General features: G+C 41.3%; 2 protein-coding genes across 4 annotated transcripts in view; one reads left to right on the top strand and one right to left on the bottom strand.

Annotated features, from left to right (window-relative positions):
- Positions 1–9,907, top strand: part of LOC105922004 (neurabin-2) — a 39,306-nt gene extending 29,399 nt beyond the window's left edge. The window contains exons 10-15 of one of the 2 annotated variants that reach the window (XM_012857892.3): positions 863–1,006; positions 1,150–1,203; positions 1,387–1,518; positions 1,646–1,743; positions 1,850–1,946; positions 3,634–9,907. In XM_012857892.3, coding sequence (XP_012713346.2) covers positions 863–1,006; positions 1,150–1,203; positions 1,387–1,518; positions 1,646–1,743; positions 1,850–1,946; positions 3,634–3,687 — 579 coding nt within the window. In that variant the 3' untranslated portion in view covers positions 3,688–9,907. Of the gene's footprint in view, positions 1–862; positions 1,007–1,149; positions 1,204–1,386; positions 1,519–1,645; positions 1,744–1,849; positions 1,947–3,633 lie in introns of those variants that run through there. The other variant, XM_036148506.1, reaches the window with a different exon arrangement.
- A 1,644-nt stretch (positions 9,908–11,551) lies between these two features.
- prpsap2 (phosphoribosyl pyrophosphate synthetase-associated protein 2) lies at positions 11,552–25,462 on the bottom strand. Of its 2 annotated transcripts, none has more exons than XM_012857874.3 (11): positions 25,328–25,462; positions 22,953–23,113; positions 22,246–22,298; positions 18,750–18,816; positions 15,883–16,055; positions 15,664–15,779; positions 14,594–14,649; positions 13,949–14,097; positions 13,796–13,866; positions 13,566–13,712; positions 11,552–13,460 (listed from the first exon to the last, which is right to left on the bottom strand). In XM_012857874.3, the coding sequence occupies exons 2-11, from the start codon at positions 23,033–23,035 to the stop codon at positions 13,302–13,304; spliced, it is 1,074 nt and encodes a 357-aa protein (XP_012713328.2). In that variant the 5' UTR covers positions 23,036–23,113; positions 25,328–25,462; the 3' UTR covers positions 11,552–13,301. The 2 variants fall into 2 exon arrangements, with proteins under 2 accessions (XP_012713328.2, XP_021169323.2); XM_021313648.2 differs by lacking the exon at positions 25,328–25,462 and adding an exon at positions 24,903–25,171.
- Positions 25,463–26,698: the final 1,236 nt, after the last annotated feature.

Here is a 26,698-nt window from a genome sequence, read left to right as displayed (position 1 = left end):
ATTACACCTTAGTGACTTTGGCACCAAGAGCAAAAATAGACATTCATCCTTGCTGTGAAAAAGAGGACATCAATATAGACCTCTTGTTTGTTGTGGTCCATAAATACTCTCTGATATCAAGCTTGTCTCTGTGTCAGAATACAGAGGTGTAAGCTGAGCTGAAAATCCATTAAGATGATAGCATCTTGACTTTATAAACTGAACGCTATTCTGTTAGTGCGCTCAGTAAAGCTGACCATCAGCCTGTTAATGTGAGGCTAACTCACTTTGTGATGTAGAGCAGGAAAACGGGATAAATGGTCAGGAGATTGCCATTAATCATTTGGGTGCTTTACCTTCGCTTTAAATATTCTGTTGTTGTTGTTTTAAATAAGAGAATAATTGAACTTATAACCTCTCACCCTAAGTCAGGATAGCCTATTTTGAGCTTGTTCCTAAGTAAAGCTAACCCTGCATTGTGTTTTTACTCAGATAAAAGATTAATCATTAAATTATCACACACTTCTCTGTTCAGTGTCAAACAGAAAACATGTTCCTTTTAGTGTCTAAATGCAATGCAGGGAAATGCATAGTTTTTTAGCCCTCATTGCTGACAGAGTCCAGCTTAGTCACTGAGAACAACAATAAGCAAACGCCACTGGTTTTCCTACTTTTAACTGGAACGCACTCAAGTTGTGTTTGACCTCTTTCCTGATCGCCGGTCTGAATTCTGACGAAACGGGAAATGCAAGCAACTGCCATTTGGAGTAAAATTAGGCTTAGCAGGCGGCATACAGGATTGATACTTTCAGTTTACTTACGCAATTTCTCATTTTTTGAACTAAGACTAAATGTCTCTTCTTTATGTTCTGTCCACGAGCAGACTGGCGAATATGCTACAGACGAGGAGGAGGAAATGAGTCCCATGTTTCCCAACTCCATTGAGGTTTTTGACCTGGCAGAGAACCAGGACACGCTGTCTCCCGTGGAGCTGGACCCTGAGAAGTTAGCCCACAAATTCAAGGAGGTATGTTTGGCTTTCAGCCTCTTTATTCAATAAATGTAATCGTTTCAGTCATTGGTTTGCTAATTTTCTTGTATTTTCCTACATGTGTTTTTTGTTTGCCCCTGAACTAAATCAAATATCCTGCTGTCCCTTTGTCGATGCAGCTCCAGATTAAGCACGCAGTAACGCAGGCAGAGATCCAGCTGTTAAAGAGGAAGGTGAGCCCGCTTTATTTTCACTTCGCCTCTGCTGGATGAAACGAAAAAGATCCCAAGCGTGAGGTTACAGAGGGGCTAGCACACGAGGATTGGCTCTCTGTCTGTTCTCAACAATGACTTAACGCTGGTTCTCCCTCCCACATACCACCTCCTTCCTCCCACAATGACACCCCTTACCTCCAGCTGGCTCATGCCGAGCAGGATAAGCTGCGTTGGCGGATGGAGCGCGCTCAGTTGGAGCAAAACATCAGAGACAGCAAGGAGAGGATGGAGAAGCTCGAGGGCTACTGGATGGAGGCGCAATCCCTGTGTAAGGTAATTTCTTAGAGAATACATGAAAAACAAAATCCACTCAATATTTTTTCGCTCATAATGTCAGAGCCCTCGCGCCCTGCATTAGCTGGATTCTGCTCCTTTAAAAACGCTCAGCATGTGCTTTTAGGCCGTGGATGAACACCTGAAGGAGACCCAGGCCCAGTACCAAACACTAGAGAGGAAATACAACAAAGCCAAGAGAATAATTAAAGAATACCAGCAAAAGTAAGAGAAGAGAAAATCCTGATTTTAGATTACAGCTGCTGCTAAATGACAAAAATGCGTGCAATCAACATGAAATCAAAGAAGCATGTGTATTTGGGATTTGTAGGGAAATTGAGTACCTGAAAAAGGAGACCGCTCAGCGGCGTGCACAAGAAGAGTGCGAGGCGACACACAAAGAAGAGACGGACAACCTGCAGGAACAGGTCTGTGACATGCTCGTACTTTATCCGCCTGCTTCCGTACACACCACAGGTGTAGAACTCCTTACTGCTGAACCCCAAACTGCACATAAACATGCCGTTCCCGACTAGCAACAGGTCTGTTAGCCGCTTCGTGCCGTTCCCTGTTAGCGCTACGTCTTCGCCTGTTCGCGGCTGCTCCCGGGATACAATCGCTCCCAGTTTATGAAGTTGTAATTTGTTCCGATTTTACGGTTGCCACTCACTTCATGGCTCTCTAGATAAAGGCAACATGACAGATAAACTTTCCTTTCGCAACAAAGATGCTTAGGGCCGCCTCCCTTTTAATATCGCCCTGGGTAACTGCCCATACTGGCCATATCAAAAACCACCACTGGGTATAACTGACATTTGTGACATCACAGGGTGAGGCTTAACATGGTAACATATTATTATTATTTCAAAATAATTAATATTAATTATCAGTTCTAATTATGTTTTGAGTAAAAAAATTTTAACGATTTTGGTAAGCTTCTTACAGAGTAATTCTGAGAATATGGAAAGCTCATATTACCTGATTAAATTGTCAGACTCTCAGCTTCATTAGAGGTTACCAGCTGGATGGTTTTGAGTTAGATTCAGCTATGAATTTATCCATGCGCTTTTCAACAGGATAGTGACCTAAGCACAATCCTTGACACAACTATGAGACTGTGTCACAGAGATGTGTTGGACAAATGTATAAGGAGAATTATGCTGAGATGTACAGTTGTTTAACAAAATACCTGCACCAGTTTAAATAACTGACAAGAAATATCCACCTAACATGCTGAAACAAACAAAGGGATTACAATCTTCATTCAGGAAGGCCGTTCAACCCAAAGTAAAGTTACATTATATTCCTTGTACCCAATCAACTTTCAATTGTACCAATCAACTAAATTTTGCTGCATGAATTGACAGACTGGGATGGTTGAGGAAAACATACAAGTGGACCGGGATAGATATTTAAAGCATTGGGTAAAAATATACCCTAAAAAGTATAATATCCAAAGCTAAGAGATGTTAAACACAAATGGGAAGGAAAAGGTGTCCGTGGTTGGGACCAAGCTTGACTATCAGGACATTAATAATAATGCATCTTCCAAAGAAGAAGCTCAATACTGCTCAAAATTCAGAACAGAAGTAGAAACTCTCATCTTTTCCACTGTTAGGTGACAAAGTTGAAACGTGATGAACAACCTCCAATCAAAGATAGCTTCATTTCACTTTAGATACGCCATGTATACCAACCGTACAAAACTGTATATCTGTGTTCCCCTCCAACCCACCCCTGGTCATGGTAGGTCAAGCTGAGATTCCTCAGATTCTGATCTCCAGCTTTCTTGGTGCATCTCTAATGTTCTTGCCAAAATCAGAGACCTTTTAATTACCTAATAGGACTCAAAGGTATAAATATTGATAATTCCTGTGTGTTATTTAATTGCTACCCAACTAAGAACAACACCAAGAATAAATCCAGTGGTTCTGGATCGGATTATTAGATTTTTTCATGATTTTCAGTTTTGCCTCTTTTTTTTAAAAAGGCAAACCCGCCATCCCGACCGACCAACCCAACACTAGGCTATAAAGTCAAACCATACCTAAAGTGATTTGATAAAGTGTGTGATTTGACCATAAATTAAGCTTAAATTGTGTTTTTTCCCCCCAGATAACAGACCTGGAGACCAAAGTGGATGCCTTGAAGAGCCCTACACCATCCTAAACTGCTGCTACGTCCTACCTCCTGTCTGTGACCAGAAGAGGACATGCTCAGCCTACATTCAAGACCAGGCCTATGTTAAACTGCAATTACCCATTTTCTGCACGGACAGACCGTCAAAAAAACTAAACTGGCAAACGTAATAAGAGAGGCTGAGGAGGAAGCGACCCCTCATCCTTTCCCAGAATGCACCACCTATAATAACCGGAATCCTCCTTTTTTTGTGTCTTCCTGTCAACCAGCTTGGCAATCAACAAAAACCACAATCACTTGACTCCTTCCCCATCTGTGGATGACCTGTTGTTGTTTTTTTTCTTTTTCCCCTCCCCTCATCAACAGTCTCTTACCAGGTTCTAATCATAATTACATTTTTTTAAAGCGCTTTTAATACCCAGGCTCGTCACAAAGTGCTTTATAGACAGTGGGCATGAATGCGGAACGAGAGAGAACAAAGGACAAATGATTGTTGCTTGTTGAACTCAGTGAACCACGTGTTTTGCTTCTTTCTTTTTTTCCCCCCCACCCGGGGAGCTCTGGGGAGGATCCTTATGAAGGGGACGAGTTCTTCTTCAGTTCTTTGGCAGCGATCTATTGACTCAACGGCTGCTGAGACGAATGGTCTGCTAAACTGGCCAATGAACAGACAGAGAATCTTGCTAGGAAAACTTTACACAACGTTTATACGGAAAAAGCCAAAAGACCGCTGGTAGTTAAGTAATAAATACAATAAAAAAAAAAAGACGCATTTCTCATCAAAACCTGTGAAACTGCAGAGAGCCTTGGAAACCCGTGTCTGTGGTTTCCCTCCTTCAGCCTACACTAGGATAGGGTGTGAGCTGCAGAGGCACGATGGTGTATATACTCTCTATACATTTATTTAAAAGCTTCTAAATGGCTGAGGCAGTTCAGTGGATCAGCTAGATGAGAATAAAGCTGTGCCATGACGGGAATGATGACCCCCTCACTGCTGGGAGGGGGGCGGGGCTTCAGTATTTCTCTGTTTCATCTCCTTTCTATCGACATCAGTGGCAAACAGGGTGTGAGCGGTCGTATTCTGTGTGGGTAAAGCTTCTTCTGGTGTATGTTGTTGGTGTCTGCAGTATCTGTGGGCTTACAGGCACACCAGCCTCCGGCTCTTCATTCATTTATGTAACGCCGTTTGAGCTGCTGCTGCTGCTGCAGGGGCAGCTTGTTATCAGGTTTCAGAAATATCCCTCTCTCAAGCCCAGCTCAGTGGCATTCTGAGTTTTATGCTGAGCTGGGAATATTCGGTTTACTCCCACACTCAGATTTACGTTGCTCAAAACATTTCACAGTTGCAGATTTGCTGCAAATAATAGATATTTTCTTTGCAAAAATAATTCTGCATAGAGTGTCAACACCCCTGGGGTTAAGAATATACACCTTTGTCAGATAATTCAAGGGAATTTCCACACCTTATTTTTTATGTGTCCCGGATAATTCAACTAAAACCAAACAAATTTAATAAAGGGAAACGTATAAAAATGAAAGAGTTGCAACAACCTGGTTTCATACATGTGCACTGTCATAAGCTAATATTTTTTTGATTCAATTTAATCCAACTGGTTAATCTGAAATAAAGTGCAGCTGTCCTTGCAGCATTGTTCTGACATTCCATCCTTTGCATCCTTGTGCTAAAGCCAGAGTTCACTGGGAAGTTACAAGGAATGAAAAGGATCTCGTTGTACGAAGGTACCAGTCCATGACATTACCGATAGAGCGTGGCACAGTGAAGGCAGGGAGGTATAACTGGACAAAATGGGGGACATTACAACAACTAAACATTTATTGGGAAAAAGATGAGACTGAAACTGGTCATGGAGGTTCTCAAGTGGCAGACAGCAACACTGACGGAGCTCCAGGAATGTCCAACAACCAGTGGTTGTGTTCTACGTGTGACAACTATCTCCTGTATTCCCCACATGTCTGAGCAAAGGAGGAGGCTTTTCTTCTAAAGAAAACACCCGGTCCGGCTAAAAATTGCCCAAAATTGAGGAGAAACTACATTTGAACTTTTGGGTTCTAATTCCAACGGGTATGCTCGTCACGAACACAACACCGCATGTGACCAAAAGAACACCATACCAACAGGGAAACACGGTGGTGGCTGTTTCATGATCCTGAGTTACTTTTCGTCAGCTTGAACCGAAGGTGGATTGTCGAGGTGGATCCGGTTGTGAACAGAACCAGTCGGTGTTGGCTCAGGACCGTCCGGTGTCTGCAAGAAAGCTCAAGATGAAGAAGGATTTCATTTTTTCAGCGTCACTGTGGCTCCAAGTGTGCATCCAAATCAACAACAACAAAAAAAGACTTCACCAAAGGAAAACTGAAGTTTAGGATTTGAATTCCAGAGTCCAGAACTAAATCTGACAGAAAATCGTTGGGGTCAGCTGAAATTGGCTGCAGACAAGAGATGTTTTCACATTCTGATAGATTTGGAGAATTCTTCCGAAGTACCCCGGGTAAATATTGTCAAGTCAAGACGTGGGACGCTGATAGTCTTCTACCAAAAAAGACCTAATGACGAAAAAGAATCAAAACGGGGGGTGCACAATGGTACACCTGGGTTATTGCATCTTTATTATTTTTCATTGTTATCCTTCAGACATATTAGTTTTTTTAATTGAATTGTGAGTGATAAATGTCACAATATATACGTGCAAAAGGTTCTGAAATGATTTATCATGGCCCCATTTTTCTCCATGAAGCCTGCCTTTTTAGCTGCCTTTTTAGCTTGTATGCACACTATCTAGAGCCACTGTAAGTAAAAATTGTTACTGAGAAAGGTCTGCATCCATTCCATAGCCATGCACTAGAAACATCTGGTCAGTAATACAGATTTTGTTTAAAGAAAAAAACACAATTTTTGAATAATGTTCTCCTGTACTGCTTCTTCACTGGCTCCTACCAAGCTGCTTTAATCATCTTTAAGCATGTTTTTTAAACAGTCATAAAATTACAAGCTGATTCTTAAACCAAATCGTCAGTATCCTTCCTGGTAGGAGAACCGCAGATTACCTCCAATGTTCAGCTGATGATATGAACAAAAGCTCATAAAAGCAAAGTAAACAGTAATTAACCACTTTTTCTAAAAACAAAAATAGTATTGTCCAAGTGCAACATGGCAATACTAGCAGATATGTGTTGTAACTATTAAACAAGTTTAAATAAACCCATATCCAAAAAGTATTAAATACCAAAAACCTAAATGCTGCCAGTTGTCTAGTTTGAAGCAATAGCTCTAATTTTCCCAGCCATTATTTACATATGGGGCCCCTGTGCATAGGAAAAGCATTGAATAATAGGCCCCAGATGGGGTTATCCAAGGTTTACAAGATAACCTCATGTTTATTAACTACACCGTTTTTAGACGGCACAACTCTGGATAAAAAGTGGAACCCATATTGGTCCTAAATGTGTTGTCCAAATTCACCTGATTTTCTTAAAGCCTATTTCAGACCCTGCTAAGACCTAGATTTTGTGTCCACATGTTTTGGCCAAAACAGGTGGTGTTTAGTTAACCCAAATGAGTTCCATATAAAAAGCCCATTGTAGGCTCACATAGGACCCACCCAACCTGAGTAAAATCCATGTGGGTCACACTCTCACATGCACATTAGTTGGGTTTTTTGGTGTAGTGCTCTATCGAGGGTTATAAGCTGTCAATATCTTACCTGCAGTAGATTATTCCCTTAGCATCTTTACCTCAATACGTTTTTTATGGCTAGCCACAGTTGGCCCAAGAGGTAAACAAAATTCTACCATCATGAAACAACTTGAATATGCCGTAACGGTTCGTGCAAATAACTATAGACTCCTATGTAAATTATCGTAGGCCCTATATTGTATGTAATTACTACAGGTAAGATACAGACTGCTGATAACCCCTTCAATGAAACCTGCTTGAAAAATCTGAATTATTTCTTGAAAAGATCCGTTTCTCGTTTCGATTATTGGTTGTAGTGTTAAAAATGCCTACGGACGAACATTTTTGAACAGACTTGAGTATACTTTAACAGACAAATGGTAACATCCTTTTGCATTTCAATATTTAAACATTTAGTGTAAAAACAGGTTGAAATTGAGCCCCCTCAAAACTACCGTCCAAATTTGTGGATTAATTTACAGAACATGTAAGGTGCTCATAACGCTGAGTAACGAACTGTTGAGCTCAGTAAACCCGATATTATTTCAGCATGCCGTGTTGAGTTCCTGCATGTAGCTGAGCTTAGCTAGCCTGCATGTTGCTACAAGACAAACATGCTAGTAGCAAATGATTTCATTTCTGGGGTAACAAACTGCAGCTGTCACAAAAAATGGCATCTAATAGTTTCTTTATGTTCACATTTAAATTCATATATGTCCTTAGTCGTTAGCTATCAACACTTATGTAAAATGCCGTCTAAAAATGACTTTAAATCCATTTTTGAACCAACAATTGTCTTTTCCCGTTAGCTAGTTACGTCTTATGGTAACAGGACTAACAATTCTTTATCTTGATTTTTTGAATCAGTAACATCCCTTACCCACTAACTGGTAAAACCTCATTATGCTAACAGGCATCTAAATACTATGTTTTATCTATTTTGGAATAAGTATCCATCCTTAGCCGCTAGCTAGAAAAACATATTAACCTAACGGACCATGGTGGTTTCATTTTTGGGTCACATTAGTTTGGGGAAACCTTGATGAAGCACCCGTGTGTATTCTCCAGAAAATCCTGTGCGTGTAAACACTCTATCGTTAGGGTTAAAATTAGACAATCCCTGTGCCAGTGTTCAGCCTCCGGAGCTCGATTCTGTGATAACTACATGAAAGAGGGAAATAAGGTCGCTTTTAGGAACCCTCTGGTGGCGTCTCAAGCGTATTCCCATGGTTGTTAAAAAAAGAACAAAAACTGTCTGTGTTCTGATAAATGGAAAACAGATGCTTGCAGTATTCAAAATCGTGCACTAAGAGATAGTCGTTTGAAATGTTGAGTCACTTAGCTTCTTAAATGCTGAGAATAGACTAATGGGCCTTGTCACACTGCTGTTACAGTACAGTCTGTATGTTTTTACAGTTATATATATATATATATATATATATATATATATATATATATATATATATATATATATATATATATATATATATATATATATATATATATATATATATATATATATAACTGTCCAGATGTTACGGTATCCACTGGCGATTAGTTATTTGTGCGGATTGTCAAACGGTGCTTTAGGACGGTGTAGAAGCATTAGATGGAGTTGCTGCTGTCTATAAGAGCAGCAGGTTTCTTGTTTGTTTTTTAAAATCATGAATGTGTTTATCTGGATAAATATAGCTTGCTGGCAAGCTCTGATGAGGACACGTTACTGTCAGTACAGTAAGAAATTTCACTAGGCCCATTTTGTTTCAAATGAATTAAATCTGTTCTTTTTTTCTGTTTGACATTTACAAAAATGTTCTGAAATCATAAATATGTCAGTAAAGGAGTTCTCCCTCTTCTAATATCCAACGATACAAAAGTCAAAAACACATATTTACAGCTAGGTATTTGCTTTAAAGATCCTTACAGTAGAAAAAGTGATATTGTAGTATTCGTGTGTGTTTTCAGAGACTTTAGGTGACATGCTTGCTTAAGCAAAGAACAGTTGGGGAATTTAGATAGAAATGGGACTATGACCGTCATATTTCTCTTTGACTACTTTTTTTTTTTTGTTGTTGTCAAGGAGAGACTCCACACTTGCTGTACACGACGTACACAGTTGGGATTTTGTAACTATTTACACCAAGTATTTGTTAAGAGAACTGCAGTAATGTTTAAGTATTAGTCGTGCTGGATGGGAACAAAATGTGTTCGAGAGAATTTCTTTTTTTTAATAGAATGAAAATCAGCCATAAGCAACTCACTTGAGTCCTGTTATGTCTTTAGTATTTTTATTACAGTTTCATCTCTATTTTGAACTAATGTGAGCTGTACAATAGCCGTTGTATCACCAAAATCGTGGTCACTTTGGGTTTAACGTCTAAACACAGAAAGTGATCAGTTTGCCTTTTAATGATGTATTAGTTAACATGCTGCTTTTGCCTCTATGAAGCCTTTACATGTGTTTTAACCGAAGCTGTCGGCCATGACCCGTCATTGTCTGCCCATTGCTCATGTCTGCATTGAAAACGATAAACTGAATAAAATGAATCAAATGAAGCTGTTGTTTTTGCCATTGAATTCACCCTAAACTTTTTTTTTTCACCTTCAAACAAGGATGTATAAAATTTCCATGGAATCTTTTTGTGTATAACCAAAATCTGAAAAAAAAAAAAAAGAGCATCATGGATAACATGCCTTTATTATTGGATAACATGCATTTATTATTGCTTTAATTCTTGTACTTCAGGAAGATTACAGAATGGGCACAATACAACGTTTTGCCATTAATTAGTCAGGCTTTCAGCTCAGGTAGCCAGTCTGCAGTTGACTGCTTAGAAGAAATGCAGTTTATAAGTGGCTTTGGGCTTGTTTTTTTTCCTTAAGTCTGTTTTAGGAGAAGTCACGGCAGGTAGAAATACTACACTTTGGTGCGATAGCTTGCTTGTTACACTGATTTTGGCCTTGTTTGTCTCACAGTATCTGGCAACCATAATCACATGTTTTGTCAGAATCCATAATTTCTTTGCAAGAAGAACAGCAAGAAGGGCCTTGATCAGTGTTAGCCTGCTGCTTACATTTTCACGTGATACCGTGATTGGCTAAAACCAACCTTTGGCAGGTGGGCACTAGGTGTTGCTTCACCCAATCAGCTCAGAAAATTCTGCTCAATGTTCCTCCTTTCCTCAATAGGAGCAGGCCCAGACTGATGACGTGCAAAACGGAGAGTGCTAGGCATGATCAATCTGGCTTGTCAGGTTATAAAGTTCAGGCATTAATGTCAGATATTTCTACATTGGGCTGGCTTTAAAGCAGCACCGTGCAAATTTTGACCCAGGTGTTGGCTTTATCTGAGATCTATTAAACTAGGAGGAAAAGAAGATTCAAGAAAGAAAAAAAAGAAAGCTCACGAGGGAGAAGGGAAGAAAGAATACAACGACAAGAAAGAAAGGGAAGAAGACAACAGAAGACTAACAGAAAAGACAGAACCTTTTTACACTGAGAGAAAAAAAAAGTCTGGAAATACAAATGTTTTTTCATACTTCTGTAAAATGTTGAAATTCCATATTTCCCCAGACTGCTCAGAGCCCCGTAAATAGCACATCTGAAGAGTTCATAACCTCTTCTCACCGACCAAACGCCGGACTGGTGCAATTCATTCAGAGCAGAGTTGGACGTCTTTCTCCAAAATAAAAGAAATTAAACCTGTGGAAGAATTATGGCGTCTTGAATTACCATAAGATGACACTCTCTGCAGTTACATTACTCAGTTTAGAGATTTTTTTAAAACTCCATTCCCATCCTGCTCAGTATGTGGTGTTCGATGGGTATACGTGTGTGCTCTTCTCATCGCCAAAATTAATCATTGTCATATTTACACACCGGAAAAAAGTCATAATTACTGAAATCAACTGAATCCCTGAAAAATTATGAAATAACAATAAAATGTGCCAATATATTTAGAGATGGAAATATATTTTTATCTATTACTTCCTAACATGGAAATTATCTTCACAAAAAGCATGTATTCAAACTAAAGGTTGTTTTTTTTCTCAGAGGTTGTGTTAGTCCCAAAAAATAGAAACCTTTCCTTTAAATGAGGCCGGTGCTGCGTTTCCTCCACCTGCATCGTGACATTTTGCTCACATTCCACCAGCCAAAAGAACACAAAACGACACGCCTTCTTTTTATAACATTTATTCATTTTTGGTGCAGAAAATAAATAGAAAAACAAATTAGTTTGAAACATCTGACAAGGTAACAAAGACCTGCTTCAGTCAAGTTTGGCGTGTCAGGAAAGGCCCGTTTATCTGCTCCAGAACCTCATATTAAAGCAAACTAAACTGATCTCTTCCACACAGATCCAAGGATCAAGTATTTACCCATTTTGACATCATCGAAAACAATCTGACCAGAGACTGACAATCATATGTAACATTGTTTTTTATTCTCAGACCTTCAAATCTAGAATTGTAAAACACACTTCCTCAGATTTAGAACCTTCATTTATGGCAGAACCCAGAATTAAACACGTGGAAGCGCTGGAACGATGGCACAATGAGTTACGTGAATTACTAATGAAAAACCTTACAAGTGCCCAGGCCATTAAAACTTGATTTCCAGTTAAAACGGGAGAAATTTTCCGGTAATTCCAGTTAAATAATAATTAAAAAAAAAAAACATTTGACAACAGAAGAATCTAACACTATGGCAACTAGATATAAGGCTAGCTGGAATCTAAACCATCAATCAACCTAAAAATGTATTTAAAAAGACATTTGAACTGAAATATACTCAGCATAGGTCAATGAGCTTGAACCTGCATAATCCAGGGGCTTCAATAAGCAATTAGTGACCTTAACAGATACCCAGCGAACCCGTGAAGGTTTGTGTGTTCCAAACCCTCCAGAAGGCACCGACATTCGCACTACGAAGTCTAATTAGTCAAATCAGAAGGAGACATTCATTGCAAGTAATTACCAAACAAACGTTTCACATTAGTTTCAGAGTGGGGGAAAAAGTAGTAGGCGAGTAAAGAAAGGGTTGCAGGTGCGTATTGTCTGGACACTGGGAAGGCTTGAGAGTATTAGACTGATCTGTGTTTAAGCAAGCATGCAAAAAAAGCAAATCACTTAAAGATTTCCCACATTTTTTTCAAATTACAGCCACAAACGTCAATGTTTGCCATGTTCTTTAACAGATAAAAATATAAAACGTGTTTTCCATTTGTATTCAGCCTGTGAGCTTTCAGAGCCTGCAGCTGTGATGGCAGAACAAAAGGGGGCGTGGCCTATAAGCTGCAGCATGCACCTGCTGTCTCGGCTGCCATCTTTGATTTGCTTCACATCACTATGTTGCACTCGTTTCACAAAGTCGTCCTCCCCTTACAGCTTATGCTTGTTGTGTGTGACAAAACAGTGTAGAATCTTCCTTCCACTTACTTTGTATCAAATAAAATGTCAATAAAATGCACAGATGTTTGTGGTTGTAACGCGACAAAAGGTGAAACATCAAGGGGTGCCAACAGGGTTTCTGCAGATATGTGTCAGTTTGTAAACTGGATTTGTAATCCTGTTTATGGAAGCCAGACGGCATAGCATTTATGAATGTAACTAGGGTGGTTTTACTATGTTTGTGGGGCACGAGAAGAGCTGGACTTTAAAGGGTAGCCATCTGAAACAAAGACTTTTTAATGTTAGAATTATGCCGTGAAAGATTGTGAACTAAGACATGTATTATACGTTAATTAACCCCCCCTTAAATATAGCAAGACAAGGATGGGTTTTGTCCCCCCAACCCAGTATAAATTTTAACATGACCTGAAACCAACCAATCAAGTAACCTCTGGTTCCCCTCAGGCTGGAGTGTTGGTGGTGGAGGGAAAGGAAAAGCGACATATTAAAGGACCGTTCCCACAGGGATATAAAGTCACAGTGGCGTTGTGACGGGTCGCTCAGTCATCCACACCGATGTTGCGGAACAGATAGGACATGGACTCTCCGTTGTGGATGCGGCGGATCGCCTCCGACAGGATCATGCTGATGTCTACCGTTTTGATCTTTGGGCACTGGAGCTTCTGCAGTTCGTGGGGGATGGTGTTGGTCACCACCACCTGGGTGAGAGCAAAGTAAGAGGTTAACTATGAGGTAGGATGTTACAGCACATCCAACAGAATGACCACATCAGTCCGGAAAGGATTCAAGTTAGGAACTCTGACCTCATCGATGGCGGACTCTTCTATAAACCTCGGGGCATCCGAGGAGAGCAGGCCGTGCGTTGCCATGACGAAGATCTTGTAGGCCCCTCTCTCCTTCAGCGTCTCTGCTGCTGCCACAAAGCTGTCCACGTTGTCGATGATGTCGTCCTGCAGAACAAGCATGTCAACGCAACCTGCTCCAAGATGCAATCAAGTCACAGTGTGGCCCAAATGATTTGCCCAAATCTCACCACTATGATGGCGATGCGTCCCCCTACATCTCCTACCACCGTGATCGGAGGCTTTTCTTTCGGTATCAGCACTGCAGACACAAAACGACGTTTGCATCAGGCAACAATGGCTTTAACAAACAAGGGATGTCGAGACTAGGACAAGGGCTTTACATGGTATCTCCATGCTCGGGTGAATGGCTCCAGTGGTCTTGACGGTGGGTGGCGAATGTCTTCCGTCTACCTGGTCCGACTCTGCATCCTGAGCCTCTCCGTGGATTACAGCTATGCCGAGACGAAGCCGCTCAGCAAACGACTGGGCCCTGAACACCAAGCAGATCCCAAACCAATCCCTGGCTGTTTAGCAAGTCAACCTCCTCTATTTAGATAAACCCTAGACATCAGGAAGAAATATGTGTCTCCTACAAGCGCGCAAAGCTCCTCATGCCACTTGAACCGTAACACATTAAAACTAACAAACAATGCCTTTTATCCAGCATGGACAGCTGGTCTGACTTGATAGAGATAAACGGGAAATTCCTGAAAACTTAAAACTGGGGCGGAGGTTCACCTTCCAGCAGGACAACAACCCTAGACATACCCCCAGCAGTACAATGAAACGGTTTAGAGAAAAGGATGTGGCTGTTAGAATGGTCTGGTCAATGTCCAGACCCTAAAGCCAACTAAGCATCCATGCAATCCCAACAAAACACACTGAGGTTTGTTTTTGCAACAAGGCAAAATCTGAAGACGGTTACTGTACAAGACAACAAGAAAAAGCTTCCCTCTGACCCGCAACACCGGTAGAGGAGACCTTACCTTTTTGCAGAAGCCGGAGATTTTGCAACAATCACAGCGTTTCTGTAGTCAGGGATCTAAGGGTTTATATGGAAAAAGAATGGATAAACCTTTCATACACAAGCGCACTCTCACAAACACCTACAGGTGCTTGGATCCAGGTACTTACAGACTCACTTCTATACAGAAAAACTTATTATATTCAGCTGTCACTTTATACATGTCTTATTAATTAATACTGTATATACTTCAGAGATGGTATCATGGCGCTACTGTATAGATCAGTAATACTTTATCCACTGTTCTTTTTACATCTCTCTTTGCAGGTGAAGAAGCAGACTGGTGTTTTATCATTCTCTCCCTTTTCTCTCATCTTTCTTTCACCTTTTCTCCTTTTTCCCCCCCTTTCTTTCTCTCTTCTACTGTCTTATTGTAGAGTCCATATAACATGAAGTATTCCCAGCATAAATTATAATAAAGCTATTTGCATGTATAAATCAAGCGGAGCACTATGGCGAAAGCGGACCAGCTCCACTTGTGAAAGTAAAGTCTATTGGGCTGTTTTTGAATTTTACACATGATGTGTTGCTTTTTTCTTTCAGCCGTCAGACAGGCTCAGTTGAAGTTATTCATTCTAATCTGCAGGTCAGGGAACAAAGTCTGGAGCTGACTGGGAAATTCAGCTCAGCTGTCTAACAAAAGTCACAGCTAATTCATGATTTAACAAGGAGGACAATTCACACCCCCCCCCCCCCTCCAAAGGGTTTGGAACGTTTTCTTAGTGAATGAAATCATCAATTGAAAGGTGTTTTTTGTAAATACTCAGGTCATATGGAACATATGAAGCAATCACATGTCTGATGTATGTTGGAGCCGGATCGCCGGAGACAGGGACTAGCCCTCCTGTGACCTTGCATGAAAAAGCGGGCACAGAAAATGGATGGATGGGATCTTCATCTAATAATAAAATGTGTTTAATGATCTTAAACATTTCAGCAGAAACACAAGTAATCTTTAAGGGAGCAGAGACCTTTATACACCACGGTAGGCTGAGCAGCCCCTGGAGGAAATCAGGGCGTGATTGTGTTTACCTCCTCTTGAATATACTGAAGCAGAAACGGAGAGGCTCTCAGATTGTCCACTGGAATGTTGAAGAAGCCCTGAATCTCCTTCTGATGGAGGTCCATGGTGATCAGGTGGGTGAGGCCTATGCAAAAAACACGCGTTCATGTTTGACACAGCCCTCCACGCATTTGCCTAACGCGTTGCTGAATAAACTATGTGTGAAGGTGCAGTCCCCTCCTACTTACCAGCTTTACACACCATGGAGGCAATGAGCTTGGAGACGATGGAGCCCCTTTTCCTCATCTTGCACTGCTTGCTGTAGGGGAAGTACGGGAAGACCCCCGTTATACTGCGCGCACACGACGTCCTGCACGCGTACACCATGATCAGCATCTCCATGATGGTGGTGTTGACATCTCTGATACAGACAAACCAAAAAGAAGACGCTCAACATGACATGACTGGCAGGGAACCACGTCGTTTTTAAACTACAGCGCCTTGCAGAACGATATCTACACGTTTAACCCGTTTACCTGTTGTCAAGTTAAACCATAAACCTTCATTTGCTCTGTTGGGATTTTATGCTACAGACCAATACAAAGTAGCGCAGTATTTCACAACATGACTGAAATATGTGTTTAGTCTGTACTTGGTAAAACCATCTTTTGCTGCATTTAGAGCTAGGACTGTTTTATGGTGTGTCTCTACCTGTTTTGCACAGATGCAGACTGACGTTTCCCCCCCATTCTTCTTTGTAAGATTAACTAAATTGCTGAAAGTATCTGCCATGCAAATTATGGAAATAATAATTTCCATAATTTGGCCATGGCCAAACACGGCCATTGCCACGGGTGCAAAGATCCAGCACCAGGCATGCAGACTTGTAAGAGAATGGGTCGCTCTCAGGAGCTCAGTGAATATTCCAGTCAGCTGTCAGCGGTAAGTGGTGCAGACCTTGTAACAATTTATCTGTTAATCTGTGGTACACGGCACCCTGGTGGTCATCAGGGAGAGGAAGGTGATGGTAGAAAACCCCGCTGAAATGTGCCGACTTCTTTTTTTTTTTTTTTTTTAAAAAGTACCTTTTTTATTGTCATGTTTCACCAGCGCTAGCATGAACAACACTGAGGCGTTGAATGCTTATGACCAAGTCGATCTATGATTAAAGTCTGATATGGAGTGAACTTGAATGTCTGAGAGGAATCATGATGCAGTTCGGCTGCAATTCACCACTTTATCATCTGCGTCGCTCCAGAGCCTTTGAGTCACAGCTCTCTGACCTGAGCGGTGAATCCCTGCTGCTCCTCCAGAGTTACTAAGGGCCCAGTGGCTGCAACAGTCAAGTATTTCAATAACTCAGCCTTCTATCAAATAATCCACTCGCTGTCTCCTGCCCCATGCAGGGAGCTGTAGCAGAGCTGGACAGCTGGCTCGCGTGTGCAAACTCGTCAGTGTGGAGCTGGTTATGAGGAACCAGCCACTGCAGGGGGCGGCTTCAGACCTAGGCACTCTGGGAGCAGGGTTCAAATGTAGGCGCTTTAGCAGTCGCGTCATGTGGATGGGACCCTCTATCAGACCAAGACGTTAGTGGGATACAGATAAAGCTGTCTTCCACACTGTCGGGCTCCTCTGGAGTGTTTGCACAACGTGCATTCTGCACAGCAAGGGTTTTTATCAAAGCCCAAGAGGAGCACAGCTGCCACCTCGGTGAGGATGGACCCATACGGCTCGAATCATCCTCGGGTCAAAGTTGGAATTCACTGAACTTTAACCACAGATGCTCACACAGCCAACAGAGACAGGTTATCTATCAGAGACTCCAGGCTGAGCAGAAAGCTGCATGGTAGGTTCTATTGGTGGTTTCAACACAACAAAGAAATGCAGCTTTGCAGATAAAACGTAGCCATTATCCACTGGTTAATAACGCTGACCTCAGCAGCGCTGCTGATGAACAGAGCGCAGCGCCATCTGCGTTTGAATTTTAGCTCCGCAGGGATTACCGCCGACTCCTGTGGAAAGCTCAGCAAATGATGTTTTTTCACCATTAAGAAATTTGTCTGTCTGTAAAGTTATTGCACTGCTATGCTAAGCTCACCCAGGATCTTTTGCTTCTTTCGTTCTTTTTAAAGTTTAAGTCCTAAACTTCTAACGTTTTGGGTCTTTTTCCTGCCGATCTCCGCTCGTTATCTCCCAACTCTCCTGATCAGATCACAGTTAGTGTTAACAGAAGCACGTCGTCTGTGAGACACCCATCAAAACCACTAGAAGGCCAAAGTTTGAGAGACTGGAGGGTGGCGTGTCTCAGCAGGCGGTCAGCAGCACAGGATCTGAGTCTGTACTCTCACCGCTCCTTTTCACTGTGTACACCTCAGACTTCCAGTACGAGACAGACTCCTGTCATCTACAGAAATATCCAAACCACTCTGCAGTGGTGGGGTGGATCAGAGATGGCCAAGAGGCTGAGCACAGGGAGCTGGTGGAGCCCCTAGTGAGATGGTGTGGGAACGATCATCTTAGATGTGAACAAAATGGAAATGATTGTACAGCCGTCAGCTCTGAAGAAACCAAAAGCATCTCATTTCCCACTGGATTAATAAAGTATTTTTGGAATAGAATTTTGACTTGACTTTAACATGAAACAATATGAAGAATTGTTGTTTTTAGATGATGGATAGAACAGAACTCGGGAAAATGTTTTCTAACGCAACCCTCCTTTAGACTTCTTCACTACTCTTTCCCGGACCTCTCTGCCGTTTCCTTGATCTTCATGACGCCATTTTTTCACCAGTGTTCTTTAACAAACCTCAATGACCTTCATGGAAACACTGAAATTATACTTCATTTAAATTATATGTATATACGCCCTATTTACTGAGGATGTTACTTCTCAAATCAATGGGTTGCATTAGATTTTATTGAAGGGTATCAGACTGATGGGGGGCTAATGTTAACTTGCACCTTACATGCATCATTTTCCCTCCATGCCAAAATAGTGCACTACTTAGTATTGGTATTTGATAAAATCCCAGTAAAAAGTCTAATATGACATTGTGAAAAACCTCTTAGGAGGTCTGAATACTTCCTGAGGCCGTGTATGCATTCTGGGTCTTACTTTGACACCGTCTGGATGACGAAGACATCTTTGCCTCGGACAGACTCTTGGATCTGTACCCGCGTTTCTAAGGAAACAAAGACAGAATGCGAGAGAAAAAAAAAAAAAGAAAAGCACAAATACTGTCAGCTGCACAAATACTACCCTGTTATCTCATAACAAAGCCTGTGCAGCGTGTCCGCCCCCCCCCCAGTCCTGGTGTAGAGCATTCCAAAACTAAGCCACCCACATTAAAAGGGGATTAAAAACAGAATACTTTCCAAAGGACGGCCAAACGTCCAGCAGACGCTAACAGGACAACAGACCCGGCCGCGTGAATTAGAAGCAGCGGCTGTAAAATGTGCTCCATCACACCAGCTGTCTGTTAGCTGCCATGACTGCAGAGTGTTGCAGAATCTGTAGCTTAACCTCCCCATAGCTGCTCCAATTAATCACTTCAGGATTTTTCCCCAACTTGCATCAGCACTGCGAGATAAAGCTTTTGCAAGCAGCGACAGTTTGCCAAACAATCAGTAACTGGCACGTCAATATGTTATCCTGAGCTACAAACAGGTTCAGCTCCGTATAACCAGAGTCTTGGCAAAAACAGCCACAACAGCACCGAAATAAAGCCAAGAACTATACAAACGAGTCTTTTAAAGTTGTCTTGCAAAGGAGAAACACTGCAAAAAGGGAATAATTATCTTATTTTAGGGGTCAAAATACTCACTCCATTGGCTCCATTGTATATACCTGCTCAAATCAAGAACAGATACTCTTATTTTTAGTTCCCTTTTTGCAGTGCACAAATTGCTTACGGTAAGTGGTGAGAAAACGTATTGCCATTACACCACGGAAATCTGCTGCTGCAAACAGCAGGACTTTCAATCTGAGACGCAGCATACATTCATTTAACAGAGTCTCATAGGAAGACTGCTAGAAAAGGAGTTCTGAACACAAACTTTGGCCATTTTTGCCTCTGGTGCATTTTCCTTCAATGCACCAGAGGCTGTGCATTGAAGGAAAAGCTACTTGGCATTAAAACCAACTTGTTTGTAAAAACGCACATCCCAGAACCCTGTGACAACATTCGTGTGACTTTACAGCCACAATTTATTTTATTAGAACCTTTTCTGATCGACCATCAAAAAGAAATGCAGAATTTTGAAGTGGACTGAACATGACTGCTTCTTTTTTTACGCTTTCTTCTTTTCCTATTAGGAAAATGATTTGTGTTTATCTTGACAACGATAAATTCCAACTATTGGTGGACGAAAAGCCCAAAACCTGCCAGTACTGTTATTTTAGCCATTTTCCCCACTGTTGGTTTCTTCACCGAGTCAATAAATTTAAAAATATTGTTAAATGTCATTCATGTGTGCAGTTTAGAGACTAAAAAAAAAATCACATTTCATTATGCAGTTTGTGTCTGATGAAACATATTTGGAATTTTGTTTCAATATATTGCAACATTAAATACGTTTTTCAGGACAGGATTTGCATTTATGGGGCTATAATTGACATGAAGTCACAGCCTTACCAAAAAAGACAAGAAGCTGATAATAGTCTTTTAGCACCACTTTTATTGTTATCACAATAGTACCACAATATATCATAAGATTTATAGTCCATATCGCCCACCCTTAGTCATGAGTTTATCCCTGAGTCATTAACGCATTTTCACGACCTTTTTACCCATCAGAGATGCTGTAAAGCAAACAGAACCCCACATTAGTTTTGGGCGGTCTTGCAACTTAAAGCAGTGGCGTCAGTCCAATAAAATCTGGCTAAACAGGCAAACCAGGCCACTGTAAAGGCTCAAACTTTCAGCTAAATGTTTACGTACGTAGCATTAGCCGCTAGGAGGCTAACAGCAGCTGGAGGGGAGGACTGCTCTTGCAGTTTGCTTCTGCATGCAGTGAGGATAGAAGAAAAATCTTCAAAAAGCCTCCCCTGCTTGGTGATAACGTCCAAAGTACAGCGACATTTAACAGTTTCAGTGGTATCAGCTGCTGAAATATCCCTGCTGAACTTCCACTGCCTCCTGACGCAATACATATGTTCAATTAACAATTAACATCCTTTCACATCCTGGTAACTGCATGTGATTATTTAATTGGCCATGGTGATTTAGACCAGTGACCACTTGCCTTGCTACATAAAAGTGAACATATCTTAAACGTATGCGTCTGAGCGAGTGCGTGGAACTGCGAGGCAACAGAATGTGTCCTAATGACGATCCCATGATCCCTCTGCTTCAGCAGATGGGGGGGATGCCTTCGCGTAGCCCATCGCCCACCCCTACCTCGTAGGAAGTCGTTTGGTCAGTCCATTAAGCACAAAAGACCTTGAAAATCGTTTCTCTTTGAGAACATAAAGTGCACTGTTGTGTTGGACTGTCACGTAAAATCCCAGCAAAACATATTTTTGTTTGTGGTTGCAATGGGACAAAATGGAAAGGAAAAAAAAGCCTGGATGCTTTAACAAGGCACTGTTGATGTTTTACTGTCTTTGTGAAACATGAAGCCGCTCTGAGCTCTTAGTCTAGTGTGTGGGGGTGTACACGCTGGGCTGTTATGTGGACCTCAAACTCAACATCTACAAAAACCCACAGATCAATTTTCCCACCACATCTGTTATAAAACAGTTTGTGTTCACTGCTATCAAAAGGCGGCCTGTGTTACTTTACATATCTGTAGCAATGCAATGCTGCAGCTTTGATACATTCAACATGTTAGACGTTATCCACTGATTAAATATCCTGAGTGGTACAATGCAGTATATGAAACCTCAGGCCAGGTGTTAGTGAGGGACTGGTTAGCCTCTGTCCACCTCCTGTTTCTTTGCCAATAGAAGGGAGTTAGCGATCAGCTGAATGCAGCGGTTCTGAAACTGTGTGGTACGCCTGCTGGTTCTGACCATTAACCAGGGGGAGCACAGCTGTTAAGAGTTAAAAAAATAACATTATGGATAACTGCTGCTAAACGGGACAACAGCATCATCTGCTGTTTGGGTTGTAACTGCAGTCAACTCTGTGTAACTTGGAATTATGGGTAATCCTCGGAGCAACGGATTTACTAAATCGATATAATGTAGCTGTGAATGAATAATAAATTCCTAAAAGAGTATAAAACTTAATGGAACTGTGTTTGTCTTTGGTATAAGTGATTTAATGTTATTTCTTACATATTTTTGGTCTATTTTAGGCCTCTTTATATATTTATTATCGTTTATGATGAGGTTCATGTTTAGCTGTATCTTGTTTGCTCCTTTGTTTTGACTGCAGCTATGTGTCTGACTGAATTTTTAGTTTATTGAATTTGGAAAACTATAAAAAATACCAGTTGTTAGAAACTGTTATTGTTATAAAAAGCAAAAGGGTAACGCTAGAGCAACAGCTTCACTGAATTAAGACCCATTTTTTTAAGCTTTGTTTTGGTTTAGCTTTTTTTTTTTGGGGGGGGGGGGGCATGTTTCATTCTTCTAAAAAGAAAAATGAAAAAGTTAGCCAGCTTACCTCTGTTAGCTTCCTGGTACACCTGCACCTTCCCCAGCTCCACCCCTAGTCGCCTGGAAAGAGAGGGGAAGAGAATGAGCTGTTGTTGGAAGTTAGAAAGCCTCAGAATATATTTTGGGTCTTTTCATATTTTCTCACATTAAACCCACAATAAAGTTGCTGTTTTTAATCAGACCAACTAACATTGTGCTGCATTACAGAGGCAGAGGCGACGAGGTTTTCCAAATTTTAGAAACAGAAATCAGAAAAGCGAGGCACAGGATTCTAACACGTTTGAGGTTTTCTTTCAGCGCTTTCCATTAACTCTGACCAGCTTTTACCACGGCTGCTGAAGAAAAGCATCCTCACAGCATAACGCCATCACCTCAATGAGCTTTACCAGGACAATTTTTCCTCAGCGAGTCTGAACACGTTAGCAAATCAGGGGTTTAAAAAAATGAAACCAGATGCCCTTTAAACAAAACAGTAGAACACAGAGGAGAGCACCGGTGCATTTTATCAGCAGAGCTCTGAAACATCAAAACTCTGTCAACTGGCTCTTTTCCTTTCATGCAATGTTATTAAAGGTGTCACCATTACTCTTCACCTGCAGACAGACGGGCCCCTGAGGGGCACCTGCAGTCTGTTTACACTACAATGACCGCTGCTGCCTGCATAACCACGCGCTGCAGGCAGTGCAATAGGCCGGCAGACACTGCAATACTCACTCAGAGATCCTCTTGGCCAGCTCGCGGCTTGAGGGGTGCGAGTTGGCGGTGAAGATCACCAAGCCGCCCTTGGTGTGGTTCATGTCTCTGGGGTCTCGGCCGCTGCTCTCGCCACACTCAGGCAGTGGATCCCTGGGCACCCACGCTGCGCTGAGACCTTCCTGCAGGGGGAGACAGAGGAGCGGCCACTTCCTTTTTTAGATTCAGACGACAACACGCGCAAATCCATAGAGAGACAGGAAACGCATTTAAACTGAAGAAAGGTGGGAAAGGGGCCGGGCCACACAAAGGTCTGCCTTTGTGAGGATAAAGGAAAACTTGTGGTCACAAGCCGGCATATATTAAAGCTTTTCCACCAAACAAACTGATAATATTGACAGTACAGCCAATATTGACTGGTTGGAGTTCGTGCTCCAGTCTTGTGATTGATGATTACGCTACAGACTGTTGCCCCCCCCCCGCTGCCAAACAACTTGTTACTATTTTAGGTTGCCAGTTCATAAACCTCCATTACAGTAGTTTCAAAAATATATCTAACATATCCTGCCTTATTCATGTGTCCAATATTGTAAATTGGGGCTTATTGTGAAGCATTAATCACTAAAAAAAGTAGATTTACAGGAAAAAAAATTTAAACTCCAACAATAGGCTGCATGATGTTTATATATATATATATATATATATATATGTCAATAAAAAGTTCAATAGAAGAACACTTTCCCTTTCTTTTGCATTCTAGCCTATCATGTAGCAGTCGTCTACAGTCTCAGTCACTACATCCTCCCAACCAATCACATACACAAACCCAGGGACGCTCCAAGTCCAGCCCCCCTTAAAACAGTTCAGAGAGCCTGTATTCTTTTTGATTTTCACTTGCAGTTTTGGTTAAATGTTGAAGAGAGGGTTGGATTGTTTGTGTGTTCTTTATCCAAACGTAGGTCATTATATATATATATATATATATATATATATATATATATATATATATATATATATATATATATATATATATATATATAAATAATTAAACTCATATGTTTTCGATTGGTGACATGTTTTACTAGCCTGCTTAAGATCTGGTAAGTTTTGAAAATAAATTCAAAAATGGAAACAGGAATGTAACATATTACTAAAAGTAGACAGAATACATGATTGTTTCAATGTGGAATATTCTCCAAATTAATTTTGATTGTGAGAACAAATCGGACTTTAACTAAATAAAAGTACTATTACAGATACATTAACTGGCATACAGTTTAAACTCTTAGAAAGGGTAGCGTGCTCAATCCCCATCTGCTGAGTTTCAAGGCAGCAGCTGAACTGATTGTTGAATTTATACTTTTGTTTAATGATTTTGGATCTTTTCAGATGTTTAAAAGGTAAACTGAGGAGCATAAGTTACCCCAGAATATCTGCCTTTGAAAAGACTGACTACATTGCCATTAACCATTTTAAGGTATATAAAACGTTTTTATATACCTTTCGTGAAAGGTTTTCTAACATAACTATTGACGATAATCATGATCAACTATTTTTTGTTGTTGTTGTTACAACTCAAAAGCAGGGATCTAGTCTTGCGCTGAAGTCCAGAAACAGGTGACAGTCATGTGATCTATTCTAAAAATAAAATAAAAAATACTACACTATACAGATTTTCCATGCTTCATCATGTGAGTCTCCTCAGTCAGAAGGAGCAGTCCTGCCAAGTGAAGGTGTCAGAGAGGGCATGCAGGAGCACATGAGGTTAATGGCTGTCAGAGAGCAGCTAAAAGGCCGGGCTATTACCAGAAACCATGTGCAGCCAAATGATTGACAGTACAGACTGTTCAGACAACCAATGGCTTCGGCGAACAAACACAGAGAGCATTTCATGATGTCTTCAGCAGCCCATGGAGTTTATTATAGGACAGATGAGCATGATTCAGGCGGAGGGGAACCTTTTCTTCGTACCATCAACACAGTCCCGACGTTAGCTTCACGTTGCCACGCTAGCTGAACAACAACAACTCATCCCGTTTATTCATCTGAACAGAGCGACAGCTTTAATGTTGACACTGTTCTGATATCCAGCTGAGAAGATTAGCCCACACGAGCCATTTAAGTGACTAACCCAAGCTAGCGACAGCGAAAACAAGAATGTCCCGACGTTAGCGCGGTGGGATACCCACTAGCCGACATTTTAACGCGTGAGTACTACTAACGCGAGATCTGGCTAAAACTAATCCTACCGAGCCAAAGCTCCCGTCGAAGCCGTCGAGCGACTTTTTTTTTTTTTTTTCACGCGCCGGATAACAGGTCTGGCGAGCGAGGCCGACGTGAAGCACCGAGAATAGGATGAGAAGGGGTGGGGGAGAAACCAAAACAGAGCTCCTCACCAGCTTGTGTATCAGATCCGGTTACAACCTGCAACCAGCCGTATGTGAATAAAGCTACGAGCCTCTCCTGCTTTTCAACCTGTTCCTACTCCGACCGTCTGACTTCGCGAGGTCCGCTGTCTTTGACGGACGTACTCGCTGTCCAATCGCAACACAGACAGTAGAGCGCAGCATGCCGAGGCCTCATTGGCTTCGTTGGCCAGCAGAAGAGATACGTTAGCGCGTCCGCCATATTGTGAGTGGCAAGTTCAACCAGTTTTGATGAATTGCTTTTGTATTCGTCGATGGATTTCCATTTTTGTTCCAGAATTCCCATCACTGCGACACGAATGAACATCTTACCATCAAAATTTGGAAAAAAAAATAACATTAATTTTAATATACCACAAAAATTATATTGAATCTTAATAACAACTATATTATTACTACTACTAATAATAATAATAAAAAAAAATAATAATATTATCCAGGGATAGTCTGGTAACCTGTCCAGGCTGTACCCTGCCTCTTGCTGAATGACTGCTGCAGATGTGCTCAGTGGGATGTGCAGTGTTAGTTTTCCATCACCTGTAGTCCAACAGCTAAATTCTTACTGTCATCGAACCAGAGAACCTCCTTCCACTATTTCAGCGTCCCCTGCATGATTCATGGCAATCTTCAGAAGGGACTTCCAGTGGGTTACTTTTAACAGTTGCTGTCTTCTTGCCACTCCTCCATCAAAGCAAGATCTGTGAAGTGCAGAGATAATAGTTATCCTGTCCACAGATTCTTCCACCAGTGGATCTCTGCAGCTACTCTAGAGTTAGCAAGGGCCTCATGGCTGCATCTGTGTTAATGCTTTCCACCCATGGTTTGATAGTGTTGATAGGACCCATACTCTTTTTCATCTTCAGATAGATTGAACAGAGCTCCCTGAGGTGTCCTAACCTGGTGTTGTTTTATAACCTAACCCTGCTCTAGACGTCTTCAAATCTATAGCCTTGACCTCAAGGATTCAAGGACGCTTTATGACATTGCACGTATGACATACAGCAATATTTCAGCGAGTCTTCTTAAAAGAACATCAAACATTCACATTTAACATGCTTTCCTCTCTCTTGATTTCTTATTCTCATCGCTCACACATACCGCCCACACCCACTCCCCGTCTTCCTTGATCTTCAAAGATGCTATTTTTTTTTCAATTATGTTTTCCAGCAAAGCTCTGTAGTTTTAAAAGAACATCTGACTCAATTCACTTTTTTATATGCCTATTAAGGTATTTTCTGTGACTTTGGGAGGCATTTAGTTACATTGGCTATTATTGAGGGTTGTAAATTGGCGTAACTGGATGCTCATGGGTTGTCCATATGAAATGAGAGGTACCCCAAT

This window comes from Fundulus heteroclitus, chromosome 16 (genome assembly GCF_011125445.2).
Source record: "Fundulus heteroclitus isolate FHET01 chromosome 16, MU-UCD_Fhet_4.1, whole genome shotgun sequence".
Taxonomy (NCBI): Eukaryota; Metazoa; Chordata; class Actinopteri; order Cyprinodontiformes; family Fundulidae; genus Fundulus; species Fundulus heteroclitus.
This window is presented reverse-complemented; position numbering and strand designations above follow the sequence as displayed.